The 23643-nt window shown below is 43.2% G+C and overlaps 1 protein-coding gene across 1 annotated transcript in view; it reads right to left on the reverse strand.

Annotated features, from left to right (window-relative positions):
• URB1 (URB1 ribosome biogenesis homolog) overlaps positions 1-23643 on the reverse strand; it is a 41622-nt gene that overhangs the window by 4522 nt on the left and 13457 nt on the right. Inside the window, exons 13-35 of the mRNA XM_027744177.2 lie at positions 22930-23052; positions 20031-20143; positions 19105-19224; positions 17408-17524; positions 16649-16787; positions 16347-16517; positions 15128-15324; positions 14373-14597; positions 13645-13824; positions 12162-13023; positions 11150-11351; positions 10791-10968; positions 9921-9979; positions 9582-9775; positions 7802-7912; positions 7650-7713; positions 6678-6849; positions 6043-6145; positions 3181-3341; positions 2713-2824; positions 1709-1815; positions 1036-1179; positions 238-347 (exon numbers count right to left, since the gene is read on the reverse strand). Coding sequence (XP_027599978.2) covers positions 238-347; positions 1036-1179; positions 1709-1815; positions 2713-2824; positions 3181-3341; positions 6043-6145; positions 6678-6849; positions 7650-7713; positions 7802-7912; positions 9582-9775; positions 9921-9979; positions 10791-10968; positions 11150-11351; positions 12162-13023; positions 13645-13824; positions 14373-14597; positions 15128-15324; positions 16347-16517; positions 16649-16787; positions 17408-17524; positions 19105-19224; positions 20031-20143; positions 22930-23052 — 3964 coding nt within the window. The remainder of the gene's footprint in view (positions 1-237; positions 348-1035; positions 1180-1708; positions 1816-2712; positions 2825-3180; positions 3342-6042; positions 6146-6677; positions 6850-7649; positions 7714-7801; positions 7913-9581; positions 9776-9920; positions 9980-10790; positions 10969-11149; positions 11352-12161; positions 13024-13644; positions 13825-14372; positions 14598-15127; positions 15325-16346; positions 16518-16648; positions 16788-17407; positions 17525-19104; positions 19225-20030; positions 20144-22929; positions 23053-23643) is intronic.

The following is a 23643-nucleotide window of genomic DNA, read 5'->3' on the forward strand; positions in this document are numbered from 1 at the left end:
ACACAAAGCCCCCTCCATCATCCCTCCCTTCCACAACCTGAAAGCATCTTGTTTCTGTTTTCAGAAACACAAGGGACATTTCAGAGTTCAGCAAGTTCTGCCAGTACAGCCCTTGGTGCCGAACGTCACCAGCCCCAACCATCTCCATTTGTCACCTTGGTTTTCATACTCAGTCACAGAATTATGCTCCTGGGGACAGTAGAATTGTTTCCATTTCTCTAGCATTTCCCTAGTTACCTTTTCTCTAAGATGTGCAGGACCCAGGTTAGGAGGCTGTGATCCTGTATCAGCTCATAGGCAGCTCTGGTGACATGAGCAGCACTTTGCAGTATCTCCAGAATACGACTCTGAAACAGAAAATGTAACTTGTTCTTTCACAAATTCAGAAATGGTCAGGATCTAATTATAAAACTTTTAGAAGGGCATAATTAGTAAATTGGACTGGTATCTGATCAGCTTCAAGGTAAAATGTATCACCAACACCAATTGTTCTCAGCAAGCCCGGGGAAGAAAAGACGTCTTCCTTTCAAAGCTTCATACCACAGGTGCTAGTCTTACAAGAAGTCTTAAAGTAGCAGGACAATTTTATATTTTTGTCCAAGATTTCCATATCTGAGGTACTTTTAACAGACTGGATTTCTCAGGGTGGATGCTCACAAACCTGAGAGCTTCTGGAATGTGAGCTTCCTCCCTACTGCAGCACTGTACAGGTAACAAACATGCTGGTTAGGGAATACAGAGACCCAAAAAAGCAAAGGCTCCAAATGTAGGAGCAAAGTTGTGGTACACAAGTGAGGCTCCATGATGGCAGGGAGCTGTTCCAGTTTCAGTGGATAAGGATGTGACTCCGCTTTCTATATAAGCAATTATTTCCCCCTCCACACATACACAAAATCAACAAGGAATAGATTTTCTAGAGCACAAGGGAAGAGTCAGCTGCTCCTTTCTGCTTTGTGCTTGTTTGAGATCTCCAAGTCATGCAAACTTCTGGAGTTTGGGGTTTTTTGGTGGGCATTTTTTTAAAAAAATTCTTACCTGGGAGCCCTCATCACACAAAGGACTGCTGAAAAAGGAGAGAATGACCTGGAAAATCCTCTGGTAGTCATAAAGCTCATAGCAATGTTTGTCACGCAGTCCTTCCCCAAGAAATCTGAGGATCCACTCACGCTCTGTTTTGTACTAGAAACCATAAAGAAAAATATCCCCATAAGACATTTCCAAACAATACCTGCTCCTAAGAGCACAAAAACCTGATTCCCTGGGAGTGCCAGCTCAAGGCTTACCACAGCTTGTTCTCCATTTCCATCCCTATCAAATTTAATCACTAACATCCATCAGGAACAGTCAGTCTGCAGCCAAAATATGCACTGAAAATGGAACCTTAAAAGTTTCTGTTCCTAAAATACTTCATTTGAGCTCAGTGTTAATAATCTAAACTCGAAGATGAATGTAAGATAGCTAGGGCAGAATATTCTGTTTAGTGTGCTCACAGAGAACACACAGCACAACGAATTATTTCACTGTGTGTTACTATTAAGAAAACAACAAAGAAATGGGGAAATAATAACTTTAATTCTAATATGAAACAAAACAAAGGTGCCTCTAATTAACTACCTATGGGAGGAGGAGATTTCGTTGTATTTTAAGGGCTTTTTTCTATTATTGTCTGAGGAATTACTGGATACCTAAGATGTGATCCTTGCATTACCTCAAAATCAAAACTGTAGAAAAGCTGGAAAAATCCTGGAACTTTCTTCAGGTCCAAATACTGGTGTGACAGAAGAAATCTGTTTACCTTTATATACATATGCTCCTCTGTGAAGAGAAATAACTGTCATTGTGGAGGAGGAACACATTCCCAATACACAACCACAGAGAACAGTAAATGGCAGCTGTACTGGGCAATGTTCCAGCTGTGAGAACAGCCCAGGAGCTGCAGGAGGCCTCATTATATTGCTGGGCATCCCTTCTCTTCTCCAAAATGAAAAGCTCAGAGTGAATGAGCAAAAAGCAGGTGAGAAGATAAACATTCACCATGACTCTGATTTCACCAAATCCAACACTACTGCATTGACAGAACAGAAATCTGCAGCAAAGCAAGAGGCAAAACCTCTACAAACTTCAAGCCTAATTTTTTATCCTACAGACGAGACATGCCCCCCCTGAGCAGTGAAACAAGTTGCCCTGAGGGACTATGCAGTCATCAGCCCTGGAGGTTTTCTAGGATCAGCCTAGAGGTCTGAAGGTTTTCTGGGACAAAGACCCAGCAAAGCGCTCTGCCCTCACAGCTGCTCTGGGCAGAAGGTTGGGCTGGAGACCTCACAAGGTCCTTTCCAGATTGCCCTGCTCCCTGAGGCCATGACTCCTTTGCAACAGTGACTTAATGTTGATTCAGCATCCAAGGACAAGAGAACACTTGGGCCAATCTACTCTGATCTGCTGAGCAGGACCCTCACACTCATCCTCTGCTCACCTCCACCCCAAAATTATGAGGAGGTGGTGGCTTCAGCACCACATATCAGACTGGTTTTGTACACAAATACAAATAGCACTTCCCATTGCTTCAGGAAGGCAGCCTACACAATACTGAGAGCTTTTCTGTGAAATACAGGAATGCAGGATCGTGGCTCCCACCAGTGTCACAGCCCTCCCCTCTTCCAGACATGCATAGGGACTCGCCTAAGGAGTAACATACACAGGAGGTTACAGTACCTGGCTTCAGTATCTGCTGTGCCACACGAGCAATGTAGAGGGTCAGGGAGAAGGTGAACCTGAGGTTGGGCTGCCTGATTCCATTCTGCACAGTATCCAAGAGATACAGCAACTACAAAAGCCCAGAAGAGAAAAGTCTGAACCATAAACCGAACAAATATAATAGGAGCATGACTACATAAGTCAGTTTTCAGGATGTTTCATAGGCTGTAACTCAAATATCAATTCCATCAGGATTTCCATTCCTACAAACAAAATTTCTAAGAATGTCTAAAACACATTTCCCCACTTTTTCTGTCTATTGATTATAACAGGAAGAAACATAAAGCGATAGAGGAGAAACAATGGAAAAGAGGATAAAAAGCTGCTTTTAGCTCTTTCACCATGTGCATGTACATGGATGAGCAAAGGAGTGTCTATGACCTTCAAGGTCTCATCTGGCAGACTGGCAGTGGAGCTCAGCCTTACCTGGCTCTTCTCCCGAAAGCGAGCTCCTTCCAAGTGGGAGCGGAAGGAAGCCAGGACAAAATATGCAGCCGCTCTCATGTTGGAATCGTAGCTGCTCAGGGCAGCTACTGTGAGACCCAGGGCATTGACTTCCACAAACTTGTGACATGCCACCACACACTCTGTGGGAAGAGGGAAAAAAGACACAGCTAAGCCCCTGGTGAGTCCCATAGTATGTAACAGCACTACAATCCTTAACATTCCTGTTCATAAGCACCCATTTCTAGCTCTACCCTGACAAATTATGACCTCACCACATGCTGAAGGCTCCTCCAGCTAACAAAGGTGTTCTGCAAATCACTCTGAACAGGAATTCTTTACTTGAGCTGGAATTCATGAAGTCAGTCTCATTTATGTGAGACAGAGATGACCCTGCCTGCCTAGGGCATGCCAAGTTAGGAGTAAACTCTGTAAAGACATATCATATCTCACTGTTTAGGGAAAGCTGAGTACAAAGAAGAACAAGAGGTAGAATTCACCTCCCCGGAGCATTTTCTGGGTGCCTAAAAGAAAGATCAGCAAATGAAAAGCCTACCTGCACTAAAAAGCTTCTGCAACAGAAAGGGCAGGAGAGTAACACATAAATAGTCCTTTGGTCACAGCAGTTGTCCCTGTGCAGGCAGGAGTGACTCTGCTGGTAAGGCCTGTTCCAAGCAAAGTACCAAACTGCACCTCTGTGCCCTTCTGGGAAAAACAAAATCCAGCCCAACAGAAAACCGGAAACACTCCCTTCAATCTAACATTTACCTTCCACAGCATTTTGCCATCAGGATTTGGTGTTTCTCATTTAAGGGCTCTGTGTTTTGAAGAGTTTGTCCCATTTCTACCCACTGATGGCTAGAAAAGACTTGGTGTAAAACTGACTATTTCAATTCCATTCACCAGGAAAGGAACACAATGGAACCTTTTGATGGTATTTTACCAGCTACAGTGCAAACGTACCATGGTGCTGAGTTTAGCAATAATATTAAGGTATTTTCTCCTCATTCACACTGAAGGTCAAGAGGAAGCTTCCAGAAACAAATATTCCTATTTAAGAAGGGGCTGTAGTCTTACTTACAAGTACCCATATTTGATCCACTGATTTCCTCCCCCATCACTGCACACACAAACTAATATATATATATGATATCTTTATGTAAAGAAATCACAGATTGGTCCTGTCCCTGCATCAGCAGCTGGGCTGTTTCCCTCATCTTCTTCTCAATTGCCAGAACTCCTAAAACTCCATTTCATGCCTGGCAGATTCCTACCCAGCTCTGCTAGTTATGGGCCAGGTAACAGCAGAGTCTCTACCACCCCACCAGTCCAGTGCCCTTTGTCCCAGAGCCACCACTCTGCTCTCCTTCAGGCTGCTGGAGAACTACTAACAGGCACCAACCAGTCACACCAAGTGGGTGATTTCATGGGGTGGTGCCACGTAATGAAACCCAAGGTTCTCACTTCAGCAGTCCACATATTTATTTGGAAAACTTTCTTCCACTAAAAACACGCAGTGGTAATATCTTGCATCAAGACTGTGTTCAACAATTAACATAAAATGACGAGTTATTATTTAAAAAACCACCAAGTTAATTCTATTTCTGACATACAGCTTGTTTAAAGGACCTCGAGAACCGTGATGGAAAAGCTTTCCACAAGATGCTTATCAGAGCTGAAGATAGACAGAACTTGCTATCTGCCCAACTCTAGAATGACTTTTTCCTCAGTGAGCATTAAATACTGTGCAAGAAGTCCGTGTTTATAAACTCAGCAGTTAGGTTACATCTGTGCACAGGGCACTGTGCAGCCAGTACAAAGAGCAAATAAATAAAGAGCTGGGAATTCCAAGAGCAGATGACATGGTTTATAAGCACCATGGGACTCGAACTCATAAATCACTTGGGCCCTTTAAAAGTGCCCCTCTTACAACACCGACTCTCATTCAGTGTGGAACAGTAAAGAGGGTTGTTTTTCTCCTCTCCAGTTTCAGATTCAATATAGCCACTGTCTCCACAGCTCCGCAAGAACACGACGTTCTCAGTCTCGCTGCTTCCCACGCAAGTGGCCACACAAGAGGGTCAGCACCAGCTGCAGTGCTGCTGAGGCTGAGCAAGAACCATCAGATGCCTCTCTCCAGCTCAGGTGGTGGGTGGTGATGGCATTGTGCTTTATTCAACTATTACACCCAGTTCCAAAGACATTGGCTGTCCATGCTCTTCATCCACATCCATCTCAAAGGTCCAGCACATTTACTGGATCATCTGAAATCCCTCCTCCTACGAAATGTCAAATAGTTCTGGTATCTTTTCTCCTCAGAGGACTGAAAGACAGTTCTTGTTCCTGCTGTACAGTTTAAACCATAGCTAAGGACAGGCTAAGAGCACCCAAAGAGGTGCTGTACTGCAAAGGTCTGGGTGAACAAAGGACTGTGAGTGTGGTTTCACTGACAGACACTAACAGCCTGCCAAGTGCTTCTGATATTATTGGTGTGGAAAGCCAAATCTAGCTGTAACTACACAGTGGTTAACCATAACCAACACAGGGAGGGAGCTGGTTAGGAAACTCCTTAGGATACTTGTGTCCCTTTGATTTCTGAGGGCTCTCAGCCTATTCATAACACACACTGGCCCCATGCACCTCTGTCTGCTGGAAAATGAGTTGGCTGAAGTTTCCATGTCCTATAACTACAGCCTGTAACAGGCCAGATCTCCAGCCAGTTCAGCCACAGCCCTCACTGCAGTACATTCCTTCTCTTGAAAGTCAGACACAAATTCCTTGTACTACTTGCTCCTGCAGCAGAGTAACCTGACACTAAATACCCAAGAGAAACATTCGCTTTACCTGGTCTGGTCAGTTCACTGAAGAGCTGAAGTAGAAAACAGGGATCATAGAAGTCATCAAGACTCTTGACAGTTTCATCTTTATATAGTGACTCTTGTATTTCCTGAAACCAAATCCAAACCAGTATTTGTAAGGAACAACATCAATTTCCAGCTTGGTTTCAAACTTCCCCAAACACCTCATCCCAGCATAAACCAGCTGATACTACACCTTGTAAAATATAATGCAACACAGGGTGAGACATGCACTCAAGTGGTTAAATCTGGCCTTCACTACCAGGGCTTATTCACAACTATTTCTCCTCACCAGCACCAACAGCATGTCAGCAAACTTCAGGAAAGACTGGAGAGCCTATTGTCAGTGCATCCTTGGATGTTCCAATTCTGGTCTCACACACATGACAATCTTTGCAATGCACAATCACACCTGCCAACAAGATGTGGCCCATATACTGCAACTCATCTGAAAAGTGCTCCTAAAGACTTAACTCCAGCCATCCTACGAATTGAAATTACTCTCCTGATGGAAACAAACTGCAATATATTACATGAATGCAAGAAAGGAATGGCTCAAGTGAAAGGCTCTTTTTGCACATCCAAAGTAGGATAACCAAGGATAGCCTGCAGCAAAAGTACCTGTGATGGCAGCAGTCGGCGATGCTGAGGGAATGACAGAATTGTCTTCATCATCTTTTCTTGGTCTAGCAGACACAGAATCTCCTCCATGCTTGGCTGCTGCCAGAGGGACTTCCCCAGACTCTTGCAAGTCTTGTGATGCTCCACAGCAGCCGGACCCCAGAGCAGGATTCTTAAACATTGTTAAAGGTAAAGGCATTAGGAAACAGACTGCTGGCACTGAGCAGAAAGCAATTACAGGTTCAAAATTAGTATTTAAATTTTCTCTTCACTTGTACTTATTAACCCATGGCAACATGAAACTAGAACTCAACACCTTTTCCATCTATCACAAAGCTTTTTGAATTCAGTCTGAGAGTGTCTCATTAACTCTGTCCTACCCTGTCAATCCAAGTCAGAATGTACCTGCTCACAGAAAGTGCCTCTATATTTAAGCTCTAAGTGCAGGTAAGAATGAGCAGTTGCATTAAGAGACAGGGATTCAGACCTGCTCCAGCTGCCCTAAGCCAGTGCTGCTGGAAATATTTCTGCCTTCAGGACAGAAAAGTGCATGTGAGGAAGGCAGACCAAAACCATCAGTGTATGGAAGAAGTCCTGACAACAGGCTTTCCTGTGGACTGCTCAGGCACAGGAAGATAAAGTCCTACTCTGAGGACCAGAAGTCCTACACTTTGGCCTCCATCTCTGAGGACATCCCTATATGGTGGGTAGTAACTATGGAGAGCAGGGGACTCCTGAAATGAGGCACTTCCTCACCCCACCCACGGACACCCAAATGTTTGGGCAACACATAAGAAATAAGGTTAAGAATAGGAAATTCATAGGAAAATTGTTTCTAAAAGCAAAATTCACCTCTAGCTTTGACGTTGCTCATTGTTTATTTCAGTCAAAAATAAGATCCTGGAAAAATGCCAGTTGTGAGACTGTTTATTGGTGTGTAGTTACTCCAACAAAGGAAGGTGCTCGGCCTACCTGGAGTTTATAAGACTTTGATTATTCTTCTCATACAACTGAAGCAGCAGCAGTATCTTCTGATCTAAAAACCACGATTGAACCTGAAGTTAGTCACCCATGGAGATGAAAGCCAGACGTAGGAAATGCCTTTCCCAGGGTAACACACTCACCTACAGCACTCAGAGTGGCCCCGTAGGCCCCCAGCAGCACAGGGAGGTGGCTGCTCTCACACAGAGAGGGGCTGAGCTGCACAGCTGTCAGCAGAACATCCACCAGCGCCTCTGGAACAAGCACAGCTTTAGCCTGACAGCTCCCAGTCACACAGTGCACATGTAAACACCCCCCCAGACCCTCTACAATGGATGCACAGACAGGACTGTACATTTTACATCAAGATCTGTCTCTAGAAATACCAGAACCCATTTCCCCAACTACACTAAAGGACAATTATGATGCATTTCATTGAAGTGGAACATCTTAAACCAGTATTCCCAAGCTGGACACACAAGGCATGTTGCCAGGTGAGGTCCCCAGTGTGGCACATATGCAGAAACTTTTCCACTTGCTCTCTGGTTAAAAAGGAGTGTTGCCCCCTACCCTGCCATACCTCCACTCCCTCCTCTCCCAGGAGGGCACCTAGAATGCATTACACGGGGAACAGGCAGACATCCCAGCAACCTCTCCAAGGTACTTGAGGAGTTATAGCAAGAACTTGTTAGTTCACACCCCAGCTGCAGTAACTACAAAAATGCTCCTACACTGTGCATTCCAACAGGGATCAGCACTGCAGAGTTCAGGTAGCTACTGAGCTACAGGAACTCTGTCCTGTAGCATACAAAAATCACCCACTTTGTTCTATAACTAACTAAGAAACAGAAAAAATAAGTGATCAGGTTACTAAAAGGCAAACAGGGTGTCTGTAGCACATTCAAAACCTGACTCCAGATTTCTCTACTCCCAGTATCTGAGAAGGCACAGGCTTTGGTCTCTAGTTATCTGCAGGAATCTGAAGAGCTCATAAAGCAACAGCCTGAGTGAATGCACTCTTGACATCAAGCTTCTGGAATATTGCAGTTAGCCTCAAAGGATCCATCTTGCTGCTCTACTGAAATACATTCTAAAGGTAAGACACATACAGTAAGCAGCAAAATCTATTCCTTATTTTTAATTTCACTAAATTTGTGACTTGACAAGAGCATTTTTCTCTTTTCAGGTGATTTAACACTTGAAAGTTTGTTTACATGTTCTTCACCAATACACACAAAATTTGTTATCAACATGCTGCCCTGAGAATTTCCTCCCCTTTTTCTTACACAGCTCCTTTAATCAGTGAATCTCAAACCCCTGTGCAGTGGGGAAAACCTGAGGTCTAGGTAGACTAAATGTGGTTAATGGTCAGGCAGCATTTCAGCAATGAAGAAACAAAGCCCATCCTACACATGAACTAGCATCCAATTTATATTCCAATTTATGAGGAAGGATATTCCTCATGAAAGTTGCGGTATTAAATACACCTTAAATTAACATTTTTTGATGCAACTTGCAAAATCAACTTAAAATCTCCTGTATCAACCTATTTTAAAATAGGTTTCTCGTCACAGGACCTATATGCACTTCTGTGATCTTATACTAACTGCCTCACAGAAAGCAAAAGAATCAATCCAAGACTTCAACTTGGTTTAAAAATACCCAAAAAAACAAACAAAAAACCCAAACCTACTTTCCAGTTGTTTTAGAAATCTTAGTGTTTAAAACCAGCATCAATAAAATATATGTAACATTTGGATCCAAGAACAGGTACAATTTAAAACTAAATGCTAATATTCTGGAACTGTTTAATAGCTCTGCAGGTATTCACGTAGGTGGACAGATTACTGGATGGAGAAAATATAATGCAAGAAAGACAAGATTAACTATATTTAGTAAAGGCAAGAAGATAAAAAAAAAAACCTCTTGTCTGGATGTTCATGCCATCTTCTTCTCTTGACCTCAGGATGACTGACAAAAATAGAGAGTGCTGCGTGACCATCATGTGAAGTTTGGAGAGCTTGACTAAGCTCTGACTAAGTGAAGATTCTTTCTTGTATAGTAACTGTAAGGCAACATTCAGGACTTTCAGAAACCCTTCATCTCTGTAGCGGTACCTTTGGGAGCAAGGACCACAGAAAAGTCAGATCCCAACCAAACTCAAGGAAACCTGCTTGAAATAAAAAGCTGTTTCAGAAGTGAGAACTCTGCAAAGAAAGCAAACTTAGTAAAACCAAAGCAAATGAAAATGGAAACACTTACTTGAGTCCTGTCTTCACAAGGCTGTACCAGTCATCTGGGTCCACTTCTCCAACCATGTGCTGTGTGTGCAGCAAGTCAAAACAGGTGTTTACATTTGGCACACAGAGCTTCTACAGCTCATCAACACCAGCAATTTCTGTTCAAGGGACACACTATCAACATGCAAGCCAAACTCAAGTGGGATGATCAAGGGATAGCAGGGAAAAAAGCTCTTGGATACGACAACCCTATCTCCTTGTTTAAATGAAAATGCAAGGGTTGTTTTGTTGGTCTGCGAGCAGAGGAGCATATGGGCTGTATGTAATTGAAAAGCAAGCTGGTCTGTAGGTACCAAAACACCCAGAGCCTCGAAACTCTTTACACTCCTGAAGTGTGAAAGGAATCAAAAGTAGGCAAGTCAAAGCAAGGGATTCGGTACTAGGTCTGTGTCCTTAAACTAAGCAAGCTGTGCACATGGCACATGGAGGTGGCTGGGTGTATGTGTTCCTTACAACAACTGATCAAAAGGATCTCTGCCCCAGACTGCAGATGCCATGGTAGGTGGGTCTCGGCAGAAGCATCTTTATCACTTTTTTTTTAATTAAAAAAAAAAAAAATCCACTGGCAACCTTTGATTTTTTACTCCTGAATACCTCATACTCTTGTCTTCAAAGGGGACTCCTAGCAGAAAGCAGTCATCAAGAACTCAAAACTGCTTTTTATAAAGTATTGGCAGGGCTAAGTTAACACCATAAAAGCTATTAAAAGTCCATGGAAACCATAATCTATAAAACAGGAAATCAAATCCAGTCTATATTTACCCAAGACACAAGTGTCCAATCACACATATGCACACAGTGTCACTCTGGCAAAGCAGATAAGAAGTCTCACCAGTAATTCCTCCAGCCTCAGCAGCGTGGACCTCTCCACTTCTTGCTTGCTTTCATCTTTATTGCTGCTGTACATGGCAACTAACCCCTTCATGCAGGCTGATAACAGGCGTCTCCTCCAGGAATGCAGCTCCTCTGAGTTTTCAAGCACTCTGGATATGGCATCTGCCACTGTCCAACTGCAGAGAGATAGTTATTTATTTTTTTTGTTCATGTTTAATTTGCTTTTTGTATATGTTAAAAGTGTCTGGCTGCCAAAGCGCAGAGCGACAGATTCTGTGAGGAGAGGATGCTGTTACTGCTCATATGATTTGCATTCAGGACAACCTGAGCCCTGAGAGGGCAACACACACTGCCCACCTCTCTTCATTCCCTGCTCTCTCAAAAGCAGCAGGAAGCTGGTCCATCAGGTTGCGCAGCCCTTTGCTTTCTGAAGATGGCAACAACTTTGAAAGAATTTGCAGTTTCACAGTAGTCTCACACAACACTTCTGTGTCCTGAATTCCAGCGCAGAGCTCCTTCCACAGAGCTTTCCTCAGGACAGGGGTAACAGCAGAGACAACTGCAGGGAGAGCAGAGGTCACAGTTTCCACCACCTACAGGTGTTAAGCAACAACACACTAATCCCAAATCATTTTCTAACCCAGGCCCAGATTATTCAGTTTCTTGGAAATGATGCTATAGGAGCTGCTTATCTGCTACAGAAAAGTGCTAGAGAAAGGCTTAGTTCTTTGCCCATCCTTTACTTTCCTGGGTGCTGACAAGGTCTTTTCACTGCTTGACCTTGTAGGTACAGCTACAGCTACAGTCAGCTTGTTTCCTTCGCTATTTATATTTCTGGGCAATAGGAGAAATGAAACCAAGGTGATCCTGTTCTTTCAAGTTGAATCCTATCTCCTTGTTTTGCTGGTAGAGAATTTAACGCTCTCGTCCATCAATGTAATGCTGTTGTGAGTTTGGAAAGGTCTGGACTGCCAGCTTAGGAGGGCATGTAGCAAAGCTATAGTTGGAGATTTGTTTTAGAAGAAAATTTTGGATTCTGTAAAAGTTACAGCTCAGATTCTGCAAAACCATCTGGCTGGTGTGTTCCATCTGTGCCTATGCAAAAGGTTTTACTTCCTGTACTAAACCAAGAGAAGCACAAAGACAGATTTTCACACGCACCAAGCATAAGGGCTTCAAAAGAGAAATGTGGGCAGCAGTAACTGTAAGAACATTTGGCTTCATTCTAACAGCCAACCCTCAGCACAGCTCTTAGTGCTGCAGAGGTGCTTACAAGAGTCATCAGAGGACAGACACCTCAGTTTTATCACCTCTACTTATTGTGCAGAGGATCCAAGACTCCCAAATCAGAGATCAGTGGTTCCTTTACCTGTGGAAGGTCGGGTGAAATCATACTGGTCTCTGCATTGCAAATACACATTAATGAGTGGGAGAAAGTTCTCCATGTGCTTCCTGAGGTACTTTCCAGTGGCACTGCTCAGGCACCAGAGCTCAAACTGCAGCAGGTGAGTCCTGGAGTGCTTGATCAGCATGGCAACAATGGCAAGGGAAGTGTGGGAGCACTGGTTGAGGCAGTGAACCTGCACCTCGACACCGACTGCGTGGGCAAGGACTGGCTCATTCTGGAGAGCCTGAAGGAAAACCTTCTCCAAATCTTTGCTGCCTGATGCCGACATCAATACCCCCAAAGCTCTAATGTGCTCTGTGGATAGCAGGAGTTCTCCTTGCTGAGGCTGCCTTCTGTAGCTGTCTGTGAGGAGCTGCACCAAAATCTGTCCATAGAAGCTCAACTGTTTCCCTTTTTTAGGGGATTTTTCAGATTTCTGAGCAGTCAAGCTTGTCTCAGGAAGTCGCAGCATGGTTAAAGTGATGTCCTTCAGCTGAGCTGCACTCATGTATATGTGCAACTCCTCCAGAGCCTGCAGCTGGTGAGACTTCCTGGGAGAGATCTGGCTGCTGTCTTTCCCCACAGCCTGTAGCTCTTTCAAGACACTTTTCGTGATAGCTTCGAAATACTTGGACAACACATGTCTGTGATCCGTTGTGATGCTCTGAAACATGGGGGCACCTGTTTTCAGCAGCTGGAGCACACCAGAATTGAGGTGAGCTGACAGGAGTTTCACAGTGACAGGGTTCAAACCAGGCTGAGGAACAGAACGTAGTTCTAAAGCCAGGAACCAACTCTCCAGCACAGGATGTCCGAAAATTAACATGAGTGTATCTTCTAGGGTCTGTAACAGATGGTTGTAACAATATCACGGAATGGAAAATTAGAGTTTGAGGCAAAAAAAAGCATTCATCTGTCTATTTTCCACAGTTCGTTAATTACAATTATTGAACACGAAATTGTCTACTAACTGCCCAGAGGATAAAAATATTAATGAACTACAAGTACATATATACCATTCTTCCACCATTCAAGCTATGGGGAGGCAAGCCTCCACTGAGGATTCTCCACATCTCCAGAGGAAATCTGCATATTTTGTCAACACAGTTTGATTCTAATCTCCACAAATTCACAGAACAGATGAAAGAAGGGGAAAAAAAATCACTCCTCCAAGAACATAATTTTCATAACCAGGCTTTACAAAGGGTTTTCTGCAAAGGTGTCTCTTTCAGGACCTCTCCTGACTGTGTTGCTGACAGCTCAGGAGTGAGACTGTGGATGATGCAGCTGGGTCAGATTTCCAGACAGCACTTTGGTAACAGTACTTTGGTCCACATGCTCTATGTTGCTAAGTTCTCCTCTGAGACCTTAACAGCATCTGTGGTTAAGCAAAACTTATGACTATTTCCCTAGAGAATAAATCAAAGTTTACTAACAGATGCCTGTGTATCAAGGGATTTGGTACCTTGTCATTTGAAGACTCCTCTGTGATCAGAGATTCCTCATCCACAAAGAGATCTGACTCAGTCTGATGCTCCTCCCGTTTCTGCTGATAATCCAACTCTATCTGACTGCCCCGGCACAACAAGCTGTTCAGCAGGTCCACATAGAGGTCAACAAGTTGAGGACCAGAAGTTTTACTAAGCTGTGAAAATAAAGATATCTTGCAAATTGAGAAAAGAGAAGGATGGGAGCAGAAGGATAAGTATCCAACAGGAATGGAAGTTAACTAAGAGCTACTTAGACTACAACATCATCTGCAAGAAGGAATCGCTCCCCTCTATAGGAACCTGATTCTAGGAAAAGTCTCAGGCTGCCAAATAAATATTTATAGATTTTCATCTATACTGTGACTTCTGGTGTAACATAGGCCAGTGAATTTTACCCTCTGGAAAGGCTTCTTAGCAACACCCAGGTTTATTTCAGGTTTAAATTCTCAGGTTTATTTGCACTCACACAGATCAGTAAGGTAACCCACACAAAGTAAATCCAAGACTCCTCAACAATCAGAAGAACAGACATCTATTTACAAATTAGGTGCAGCTTTGTCTGGTGCTCTGTAGCCTCAGTGAGGGCCAAGTACAGGAAAAAGCTGCAGAACTGAATCCTAAGTTTTAACAGCCAGGTCATTTGTACTTTCCGCATTAAAATAAACCAAACAAACCCACAATATTATTATAATATTGCTCTTACACTGCCGAAGCTCTCCACTGTGGATTTCAGGTATAGCAACACATGCTTTACTCCCAACAAAAGCTGTTCAGGTGGGAGCTGGGAAGCCAGGTCTCTCAATTTTGTCTGGATACCATCTTCCAGTAAGGTATTGCTTCCTCTCTCGTAGGCTCTCTTTAGCAAAGTGGTAAACACAGAATCCAAGGCCACAGAAGGTTCTTTGCTTACCTCTTTGTGGGTTTTGAACTGTTTAAAATAGAAAAAAGTGTAAGAGGAAAATAACAATGAGTATGAATCAAAGATTTCTTCAGCTACCTTTGCTTTCAAATGAGCTCTGGGCTAAAATGTGGCTGAAGCTCCAGGAGCACAAGTCCTGCTATCACAGAGCTGTCCCAAGGGGAATGTGCCCTCGCTCACTGCTGGGCTAACTCACCCACACCCAGTACAGGGGACCTGTGCATTCCCAACCCACTTCTGCCACTGTGAACTGCCTCCTGAGGCCATGTCACACATCAGGCTGTGTTGTGCCTGGTGAGGAGCTGTTGTCTCTGTGACTGTGTACAACACCTGAGCCCTAGCATCACCTCCCGACCACCCAGACCTCTTGTGTCCTTAGAGAAAAGCCCTCGAGCAAAATTGTGTCCCAATGTGATCAAGAAGCAATACAGAATTAGCTTAATGTAAATGTACTTTCTGATGGAAATGTAACCTTTATAAACTGTGTGGTTTTATAGGAATACTGGTTCAAGCATTCAGTGACTTCAGGTATTCCATACCACAGGTTCCTGAGATTGTTGGGGTATCCACAGTTTATAGTACTGGTTAAACTGGTAGAGCTGAGGGTACTTGGAAACTTTCAGGGACTTCAGATCTTTATCATAGAGCTGGAGCATCAAGCAGAGGGCCAAAGGTTCTCTCTGAGAGTGCAGGAGGTCAGTGAAAACAGCAACAAGGTACTCCACGATGTGTGCTCCTAGAAAAACAAAATAAAAAATCTCACTTCTATTGACAGAAATAATCTGCATGAACAAAGACACTGGGGCAGCCCTCTTTCCCTAGGGCCTGGGCAGCAGGCCCCAGAGCATCATTTAGGGAAGTACTGAATACGATTAAAAGGTGTTTGTGGTAAGCTAGACAAGTGTTCCTGACCCACCAAGCTACCTGGAAAATCATCCATTCAGTAGTTCTTGCTGAAGTAAATAATCACCCTACTTTCAGATACATGCTCAGTTTGGCCTGTTTCCTTCCAGACAAGCATAAAACTAGTTCTGCCTTCACTGTGTTGTGCTAAACAGGCCTGTATTTTAACATGACAAAGACCCCAGCCAAGCACCACCTAAGAGAACCGATTTGTACTGGGGGCACACAGCCAGGTCAACATGTGTGAGGTAAAGTGGGAGGAGTTTCTTTCAGAACTGGGACTTCTCAGTCCCACCCCAGCTGCTACTCAATAGCCAAATACACACAGAACTTAGCAAGGTGCTGTGGGGTTTGGCAAATCCTGTTCAGAGCCCACTTGATGCCCCTGTGACTCCAACGCTTTCCTAAAGGATGTGGTAGAACTTTGCAACACCACCACCAGAGCTTCACCATCAGAGCTTCGTCTCTGAAGAAGTTTTCTTTGGAAAACGCATCTGTTTCCTACTCAACAGTGCAGTCCTTTCTCTCACTGCCTGGTCCCTGTGGAAGAGCTGTCTACAGCTATTGACACCACCTTCCTCTCATATTTGCACACTCTGCTTAAAACACTCTGTTACTGAAGCTAACTGCTTCCAGACCAAGACTGTCCATGTAAGGACAGTGTCTCCTGTTTAGGGTCAAGAAAAAAAGGACAGAAGCACCTCATAGTGCTTCTCTTGAGCAGGAAGCACCATTGATCTGATATGAAGATATCTGGTATGAAGATAATAAAATGTCTTGAGGAGTTCACTGGGTAAAAATGATCCCACTTCCACTCCACTGGCAGAGCTGATACATAGAAACAGAAGTCTGTACCTGTTCCATTTTCAGATTGAAGCAACAGTACATTCCTGGCTTCTAATGCAGCAGGGACAACAGCACTGAATGGAAATGTTTGAATAATCATGTCTTCATTTAAAGTGAACTCAATTTCCTCATCTAAGCCATCACTGCCCTCAATCATGACATCCACCATATCCAGGACATCTATTAAGTGAAGAAAAAAATGTAAGCAGAGGATTCAGACTAACTGGAAAACAACAGAGCTAGAATGCAGCACTCCAGGAACACAGGCACCAAGTCTTGGAATTCTCCATCCTTGAGGAGTCACCACTTACCATCAATGTGAGAGATGGGGATGCTGATGTTATCAGAGTCCTGTTTAAACATATTGACCTGGAGCATGCTGGCTTCCTGAACCAGGTCTGCTGCCTTGTCTGTGTAGGGATAGGGGTTTGTCACCAGCTTCAGCAGGACCTGCCAACAAAGGTTGAGAGAAAAGTAAGTGCACAGGCTCTTAAGCGTATGGGAACCACACCTTGTTAAAAAAGCCCATGTGCTAGAAGTGGTTGGAAGCTGGGCAAGTTTTAGGAGGACAACTTTTTGTTGGAATCTGCCTGTGGTTCCTGCCATACAGGGTACACTGGGTCTGATGGAAAAAGAAATATCCACTGCAATCTGGCACCTGAAGTGTTACCACAGACTGAGTCTCTGGGGAAACTGCATTGAAAAAGAAGCATTTAACATCCTGAAGAGTAAACAGGAAATGTCAACTTTTATAGTAAAAGATTTACAATTTACTGAGGTCTGGTAATTTTGGCAGGTAATGCCATTTTAGGAGATAAATGCTACCCACACATACAACAATGCTATAATAACAACTTATCTTTTGGGATTTAATTTTCCTGCAAATCATTTCACTGTCCTCCCACCAAGACAAGAAAGATGTCAGCCCTGTATAAAGAATGACAAACACTGCTTTTCTTGGAATTCGTTCACTGGTCTTTGACAGATTTCTCAAAAACAGCAACAAAATCCCTGGTTTCCACTAACCCTATTCTTGGTATTGTTTATACAGCTAATTTGGACATTGTTACCCTTTCCAAAAACTGAATCACTGCTTCCTTTTGGTCTTCTTTTGTATTATCCAAGTGTTCCAGCCAAACTGTAAGTTCCTTCCACGTGTACTCAAACACTCCACTGTCACGTAAAACCTGTCCAGAAAACAAAGGGACAGGTGTGTAAAAAAACCCAAAACACCTAAAATACAATACTCCCCAAACCACAGATCTTTTTGTATAGGAATTTCATGTTTTCTCCTTGGAAAGAAAAAAAGAGGAGCAGGTTGATGAACAGAAGTATCTGTAGCACTCTTCTCAACCTCTTTGTATACAAAGGAAGCTATCACAACTCATTTGTTCTACTATTTCTTCTTCTATTTAATCTGTGTACAACACCAACAGCTATAAAAATAACTGCTGCTTACATGAATCTGACAAGATAATTCATTAAAATAAAGAAAAAACGAAGGGAAAAGGATTCATTTTAACATAATTAACTATTTGTGGCAGGGTCTCAAAATAGAAATGCACAGTTCTCATGAAAACCGGCAGGAACAGAATGTGAAATCCAAAAACATGCCTTCGATTATATGGCACTGTGTTGAAAAATAAACAAAACACACCCATTAACATCTATTCTTAGCAGCCTTTCTGCTGACATAACTGCCCTGACTTCCCTGCCCCTGCATTACCTTCAGCAAAAATGCAATGGACTGAACCTGAAAGAGGACACGAGACTGAATCAGGCAGCCCCCATCCCCATTCAGCAAAAGAATTCAAATACACCACAAAAACAGTACTGTTTTTGAGTGAGACATTCATTACTGGGAGACAGAGTTAACCTGAATTTAATCCCCTGCAGGGATCAAGAGCATCGAAAACCTAAACCCCAATTCAACCACTGTAACTTCGGTTCAGTGCACTGAGTATTACAGTTGCACCCTGTGACTGAAGTTAAATGCAGAGATTAAATGCACAAAGCTGCACAAACTTGTGTGCCACTAATACAGGACTAACTGCAGGAAGAGCCCTGTCCAGGGCCCAGAACAGCTGCTTGGATTTTCTCTTTGCACTTTTTCCTAATTTAGGTCTCTACCCCTACTTAGATAACTAAAAGATGTCCCGTTTTAAGAAGATACTGAAAACAACAGGCACTGGTTTCTTTATGGGCTTCTAGTTGATCGCACTTCTGAAAAATCATGACTTATTTAAATGTACAGAAGGGGATTTTAATTCAAAAGTACTCCTTGCATCAAAGCTTGTATTGGACTGTAACAAAGACAACTATTTTGCAGGGCCATAGCAAACTAGCTAAGGCTTTAGGAAGGCTGGAGTGATGAAGTACAGATTAAATAAATGAGGATAAGAAATAAATCCCAAAAATTATCTCTTCTTGATCCATGTCAAGACCTTTGCAGGCACAAACTACATTGATCTATCACAGTGTCAGAATTAACTTAGTCTAGGGGAGTGAGCAAACATTAAAGACATTTTCTTCAATATTTTATCAACTGTTGCAGCAAAGTCACTTGACAGCATTTACTTTCATAGAATATTTAGCTAACAGGCAGTTATCTGACAGTAAATTCTAAGAACAGTCACAGGAGAGGAGACTCTGTTGGCCACACAACTATGCAGTAAAAGTATCTGCTTTAAGAAAATATTTTACAATTCTGAAATTTCAGACCAGTGGAATATAGTGAATATCCTGATATTTCAGTTCTGATGCTTACCTTGATGATCAGTTTTTTAGTGGAAATTTTCAGATGAGAATGGTTACTTGTAACAAACATTTTCATCAGTAAGTAGAAGACTGATTTTTCACCAGACACCTTCTCTGTCTCAGAGATATCCTAAAAGAAAAGTATATTAAAATTCCCCTGTTACAGCAACACTGCACAGGATTATGTTGCACTGAAGCAGATATGTAAGACATTATTTTATAGACCTGTCCAAAAATCCCAAGGCCAGAATCGAATGGGATCATTTATACTACCTTGCATTCAGTGAGCCAGGATCATTGTACTCATTTGCACAATGTTTGTTTGGAAAGTAGAAGAGACCAGCAACAGAAACACCAACCAATACAAGGGTCCAAGATAAAACCAACTCCCTCTCCAAACATCTCCTACTCCTGTCATCACAATCCATGGGAGTCTCTGTTCCTCTCAAAGCTTGGCCCACTCCTCTCTCCTCACATGACAAGCAGGCTCTCAACAGTGTTCTTATTTTACAAGCCTGCAGTAAAAAAGAGAGCTAGGAACCTGAAGGTTTCCAGGAATTATGGAGAGCACTAAAAAATGTTGAAATCTTCCCTGGGAACAGGTAAGATGGCTCCCATCAGCAGCTCATTTCCTTGGTCTGAAACCTCAGGCTTTCCAGACAAGTGGAAACCAGCACATTCTCACTCGTGCCCCTCTCCAAAGACATACAGAGCTGAGGGAACCTTGTCCAGTGCTCATCAGAGAAGCAAAAATTGCTCAGCTTTCATAAAACCTTTCCAACTCAGAGGGGATTTTTCACTGATGCTAAGACTGCAATTCCTACTGGTTTTAGAAAAAGGTTGCCTCCTAAAATGACTGGACTGGGACTAGTTTAAAACTAGGCAGTGCCAGATGGAAAGGCCAAGGAAACGTAAATTTGCATCAAAGTCTCTTACCTGTACTCTGAACCAGGCAAATTTATTTGCAGGAAGTTCCAAAGCCACTCTCAGTATATGGTGCTGCAGGAGAGGAGGGACCTCTTCCCGGAGGCCCTTTTCAGTGACGATACCTGAGATGTGAGAGCAATACAACCAACTTCAGTCTGGTCCATCTTCCTGAGATCTCAGGAACACTCATATTTTAGGGTTTCAAACAGTCACTGTGAGACAAGCTGGCAATCCACCAATTTTCATATCATGGGATCCCTAGACATACTGAAACTATGTTTGGCCCATCCAAGGTGGGAATCCAGCCCTCAGAGGTAGAGTCCAACAACTGCCCCCAGCACAAGCCATCACTGCTGCATGGGAATACAAAATCTATCAGTCTCAGCAACCCTGAAAAGCTGTGACCTACAGGAAGTACAAAGGATGGATAAACTGGAAAGCAAACCACAGAATTTAAGTCAACAATAAATCTTAACACTCATGCTATGACAATATTTGCTCCAGACAACAGAACTTTAAACTCGTGTCTCTCCCTACATCACTTTTATCACCTACTCCCAACATCTGCTATGGCATAACCTCAGTTATTCACCTCACAGATCACAGAGCTGTGCAGACCCTTACAGTGTGATCAAAACCTGACCTGCCCACACCTGACCTGCAGGTAAGTTACATGGGGAGATCAGCTGTACAAAGCTCTGGTGTCCATGTGCTTCTCGTAGTCTGTGCAGGATACTGTGGCCCACATTAGAGAGAGGACAATAAACAGTCACCACAAAGGCTAACCAATGGTAAGACCAAACAATAAACTCCACCAGTCATTTAAAGAACTATTGCTATGAGGCAGAAAAACACGCTGCATTTGGTGTGTGTGTTTTCATCAAGGTGGGGTGAAGGAGTGACAGAACTCTCACTCTGACATTTGAGAGAACAAAGTCTCATGATTAATTTACACCATCATTTTCTACCCTATCATCTCTCTTCAAAATCAATATCGAGGCTCACTACATTTACATTTGTTTGAGAATGACACTTCACTTTCCAACCTATTCAACTTCATTATTTCATAATGTAACCAAACAGACCCGCAAAGAGATTTCTGCCTGACAAAAAGGTGTCCTGCCTTTTGTCCAGTTTGAAGTAAGCAGACCAGTAAGTAATAATGGGATAAGTAATAATGGGATAAACAGGGTATGTGATTTGGTGAGTCACCAAGTAGACAAACCAATTAAACACGCTTTGACAGAGGCAGGAAAAACCTCGTGCATCAGACAGTTGATTTGGAGGGGGGTTTTGTTTAAAGCCCCTTTTTTCCTGACAGAGTTTAATTAAGGCATTTACATAACTCCCATCCTTACACATCACAGGCCTGCCTAACACAGAGACAGTTGCTCTAGCTGGGTGGCCTACAAGCTCTGGTGGCCCACAGTCAGCAGTGATGCCCAAACAACCCTCTGCTCTCTCCCCCAGATTTGTACATGGCTGTATTAATTGTACCACAAGCAGCACTGGAGGACCTTTCTAAATTTGTCAGGCATGATTTGCCCTTAGTGAAGCCACACTGGCTGTCACCAATTACCTCTGTGCTTTCCATGTGCCTTAGCACAGTTTCCAGGAGAATGTGCTCTATGATCTTGCCTGGCACAGAAGTGAGACTGACTGGCCTGTAGTTCCCTGGGTCTTTCACTTTCTCCTTTTTAAAAATGGGGGTTATGTGTGCACTTTCCCAGTCAGTGGGAAGTTCACTGGACTACCACTACTTCTCAAAATACTATGGATAGTGGATTAGCCACTTCCTCTGTCAGTTCCCTCAGGACCCACAGATGACTCTCATCAGGTCCCACGGCCTTGTGCACACTCACGTTCCTTAGATGGTCTCAAACCTGATCCTCTTCTACAGTGGGCTCAGGGTCTTTATTCCCCTAGTCCCTGCATTTGCCTTTCCTGACATGGTCAGCAGGGCTGGATCACTCATCCTTGAGAACCTCAGCCTCCTCCATATCCAGGGTAGCCAGGTCTCCCATTTCCTTCTACAGAGGGCCCACATTATCCCAAGTTTTTCATTAGCAACATATCTATGGAAACCCTTCCTGTTGTCTTCGATATCCCTGGCCAGACTCAATTCTAACTGGGCCTTGGCTTCCCTAACCTTGTCCCCAGCTTCCCCATGCAATTTCCTTATATTCCTCCAAGGCCACCTGTCCTTACTTCCACCTTCTGAAAGCTTCTTTTCTCCCTCTGACTTTGCTCAGTAGCTCCTTCCATGGAGGCCTCCTGGCATTTTTGCCAGATTTCCTCCTCGCCATGATGCATCTCTCCTGAGCTTAGAGGAGGTGATCCCTGGATATCAGCCAGCATTCTTGGGCCCCTCTGCCCTCCAGGACTCTGTCCCACAGGACTTAAGGGACAAATAGGTCCCTTAAGAAGACGAATCTCTGTTACAAGAGTTTTCAGAGGACACTGGTGAATTAGGATGTGCTTCTCTCCCATCCCAAACTTTCTGTGAACTATGCTGTTAAAAACATTCTTCATCATCACAGTTAATAAGAGTTTGGAAATAGTTTTTTGATGTTGGGATTGTTAACAGAGAAATCTAAGAGTTGAAAGTAAGCCTTTCTCAGAAAGATTAGAATTCACACCCCATAAAGAATATGGCACAGGAAGAGGAAAACTGTAGCACAGTGTAACGCAGCTTAGTGTAGCAGAGTAGCTATAGAATTTAAGAGGGCAGAGTGCCAGAGCACTGAAGAAACATCAACAATAAATGCCAACACAATGAAGAAACTAAAATTAGTTACTTTTAGAAAACAGCTCTTTATCTCAACAGAAGAGCAAACATTCCTTCTGCTGTGGGCTTTGTGAACAGCCAGAGAAAACAGTGAAGGAAATAGAAATACCCATCACGTACCTTTTAGCAGCTTGCTAAAATCAAAGTTGCTCCGTGCTACCAAGTGGGGTACAACCTTCTGATAAAGGCATATGACCTGAAGGAGTGCAGCTTTCAGAAACAGCGTCTCGGCATCATCTGAACCTGAACAAAGTATTTCCAGAATTAGCTTCTCCTTCCTTCATAACAAGAGAGCACAGTGTAGCACCTCCATTACCCAGCATGAGAATTACTAACTATATTTCCAATAGACTTGCCTAGGAAATGATCTACAACCTTCTTAACAAGAAGAATCAGGAAAACACTCATGGAATTCCCCGGTTTCCTACCCCAGCATTCCTGTGCGAGTACTTTCAAAACTAAATCAGCTTATTCAGTGCTTAAATTGACAGCTGACATTTCTAATTTGGCTCAAAAGTGCTCACACATATAAAACACAACCTCAATGTTTAGCCCTCACTGTAAGAATCACATCAGTCCCACTGCTGTTTCATACAAGACTGGACAACAGAAAAAAAGTGAAGGCAAGGATATGGTCATGCTACCCATTTCCAGGCACACTACTTTTACCTCATGTCAGGTAGGTTTGGCTGGGGAAGTGCAGGAGACAGTAAACTATAGTTTGTTGCTAATTTATTATTTCAGTTAAAGGTTTCTTTCTTTCTTTACTTTCCTTCTTTCAAAATAATACCTTCTCAATGTGACCTCTTGGCAAGAGGCAGACAAGTATCTGTA

This window comes from Pipra filicauda, unplaced genomic scaffold, assembly GCF_003945595.2.
Source record: "Pipra filicauda isolate LSUMZ 115617 unplaced genomic scaffold, ASM394559v2 scaffold171_size1565689_pilon, whole genome shotgun sequence".
In the NCBI taxonomy this organism is placed as follows: Eukaryota; Metazoa; Chordata; class Aves; order Passeriformes; family Pipridae; genus Pipra; species Pipra filicauda.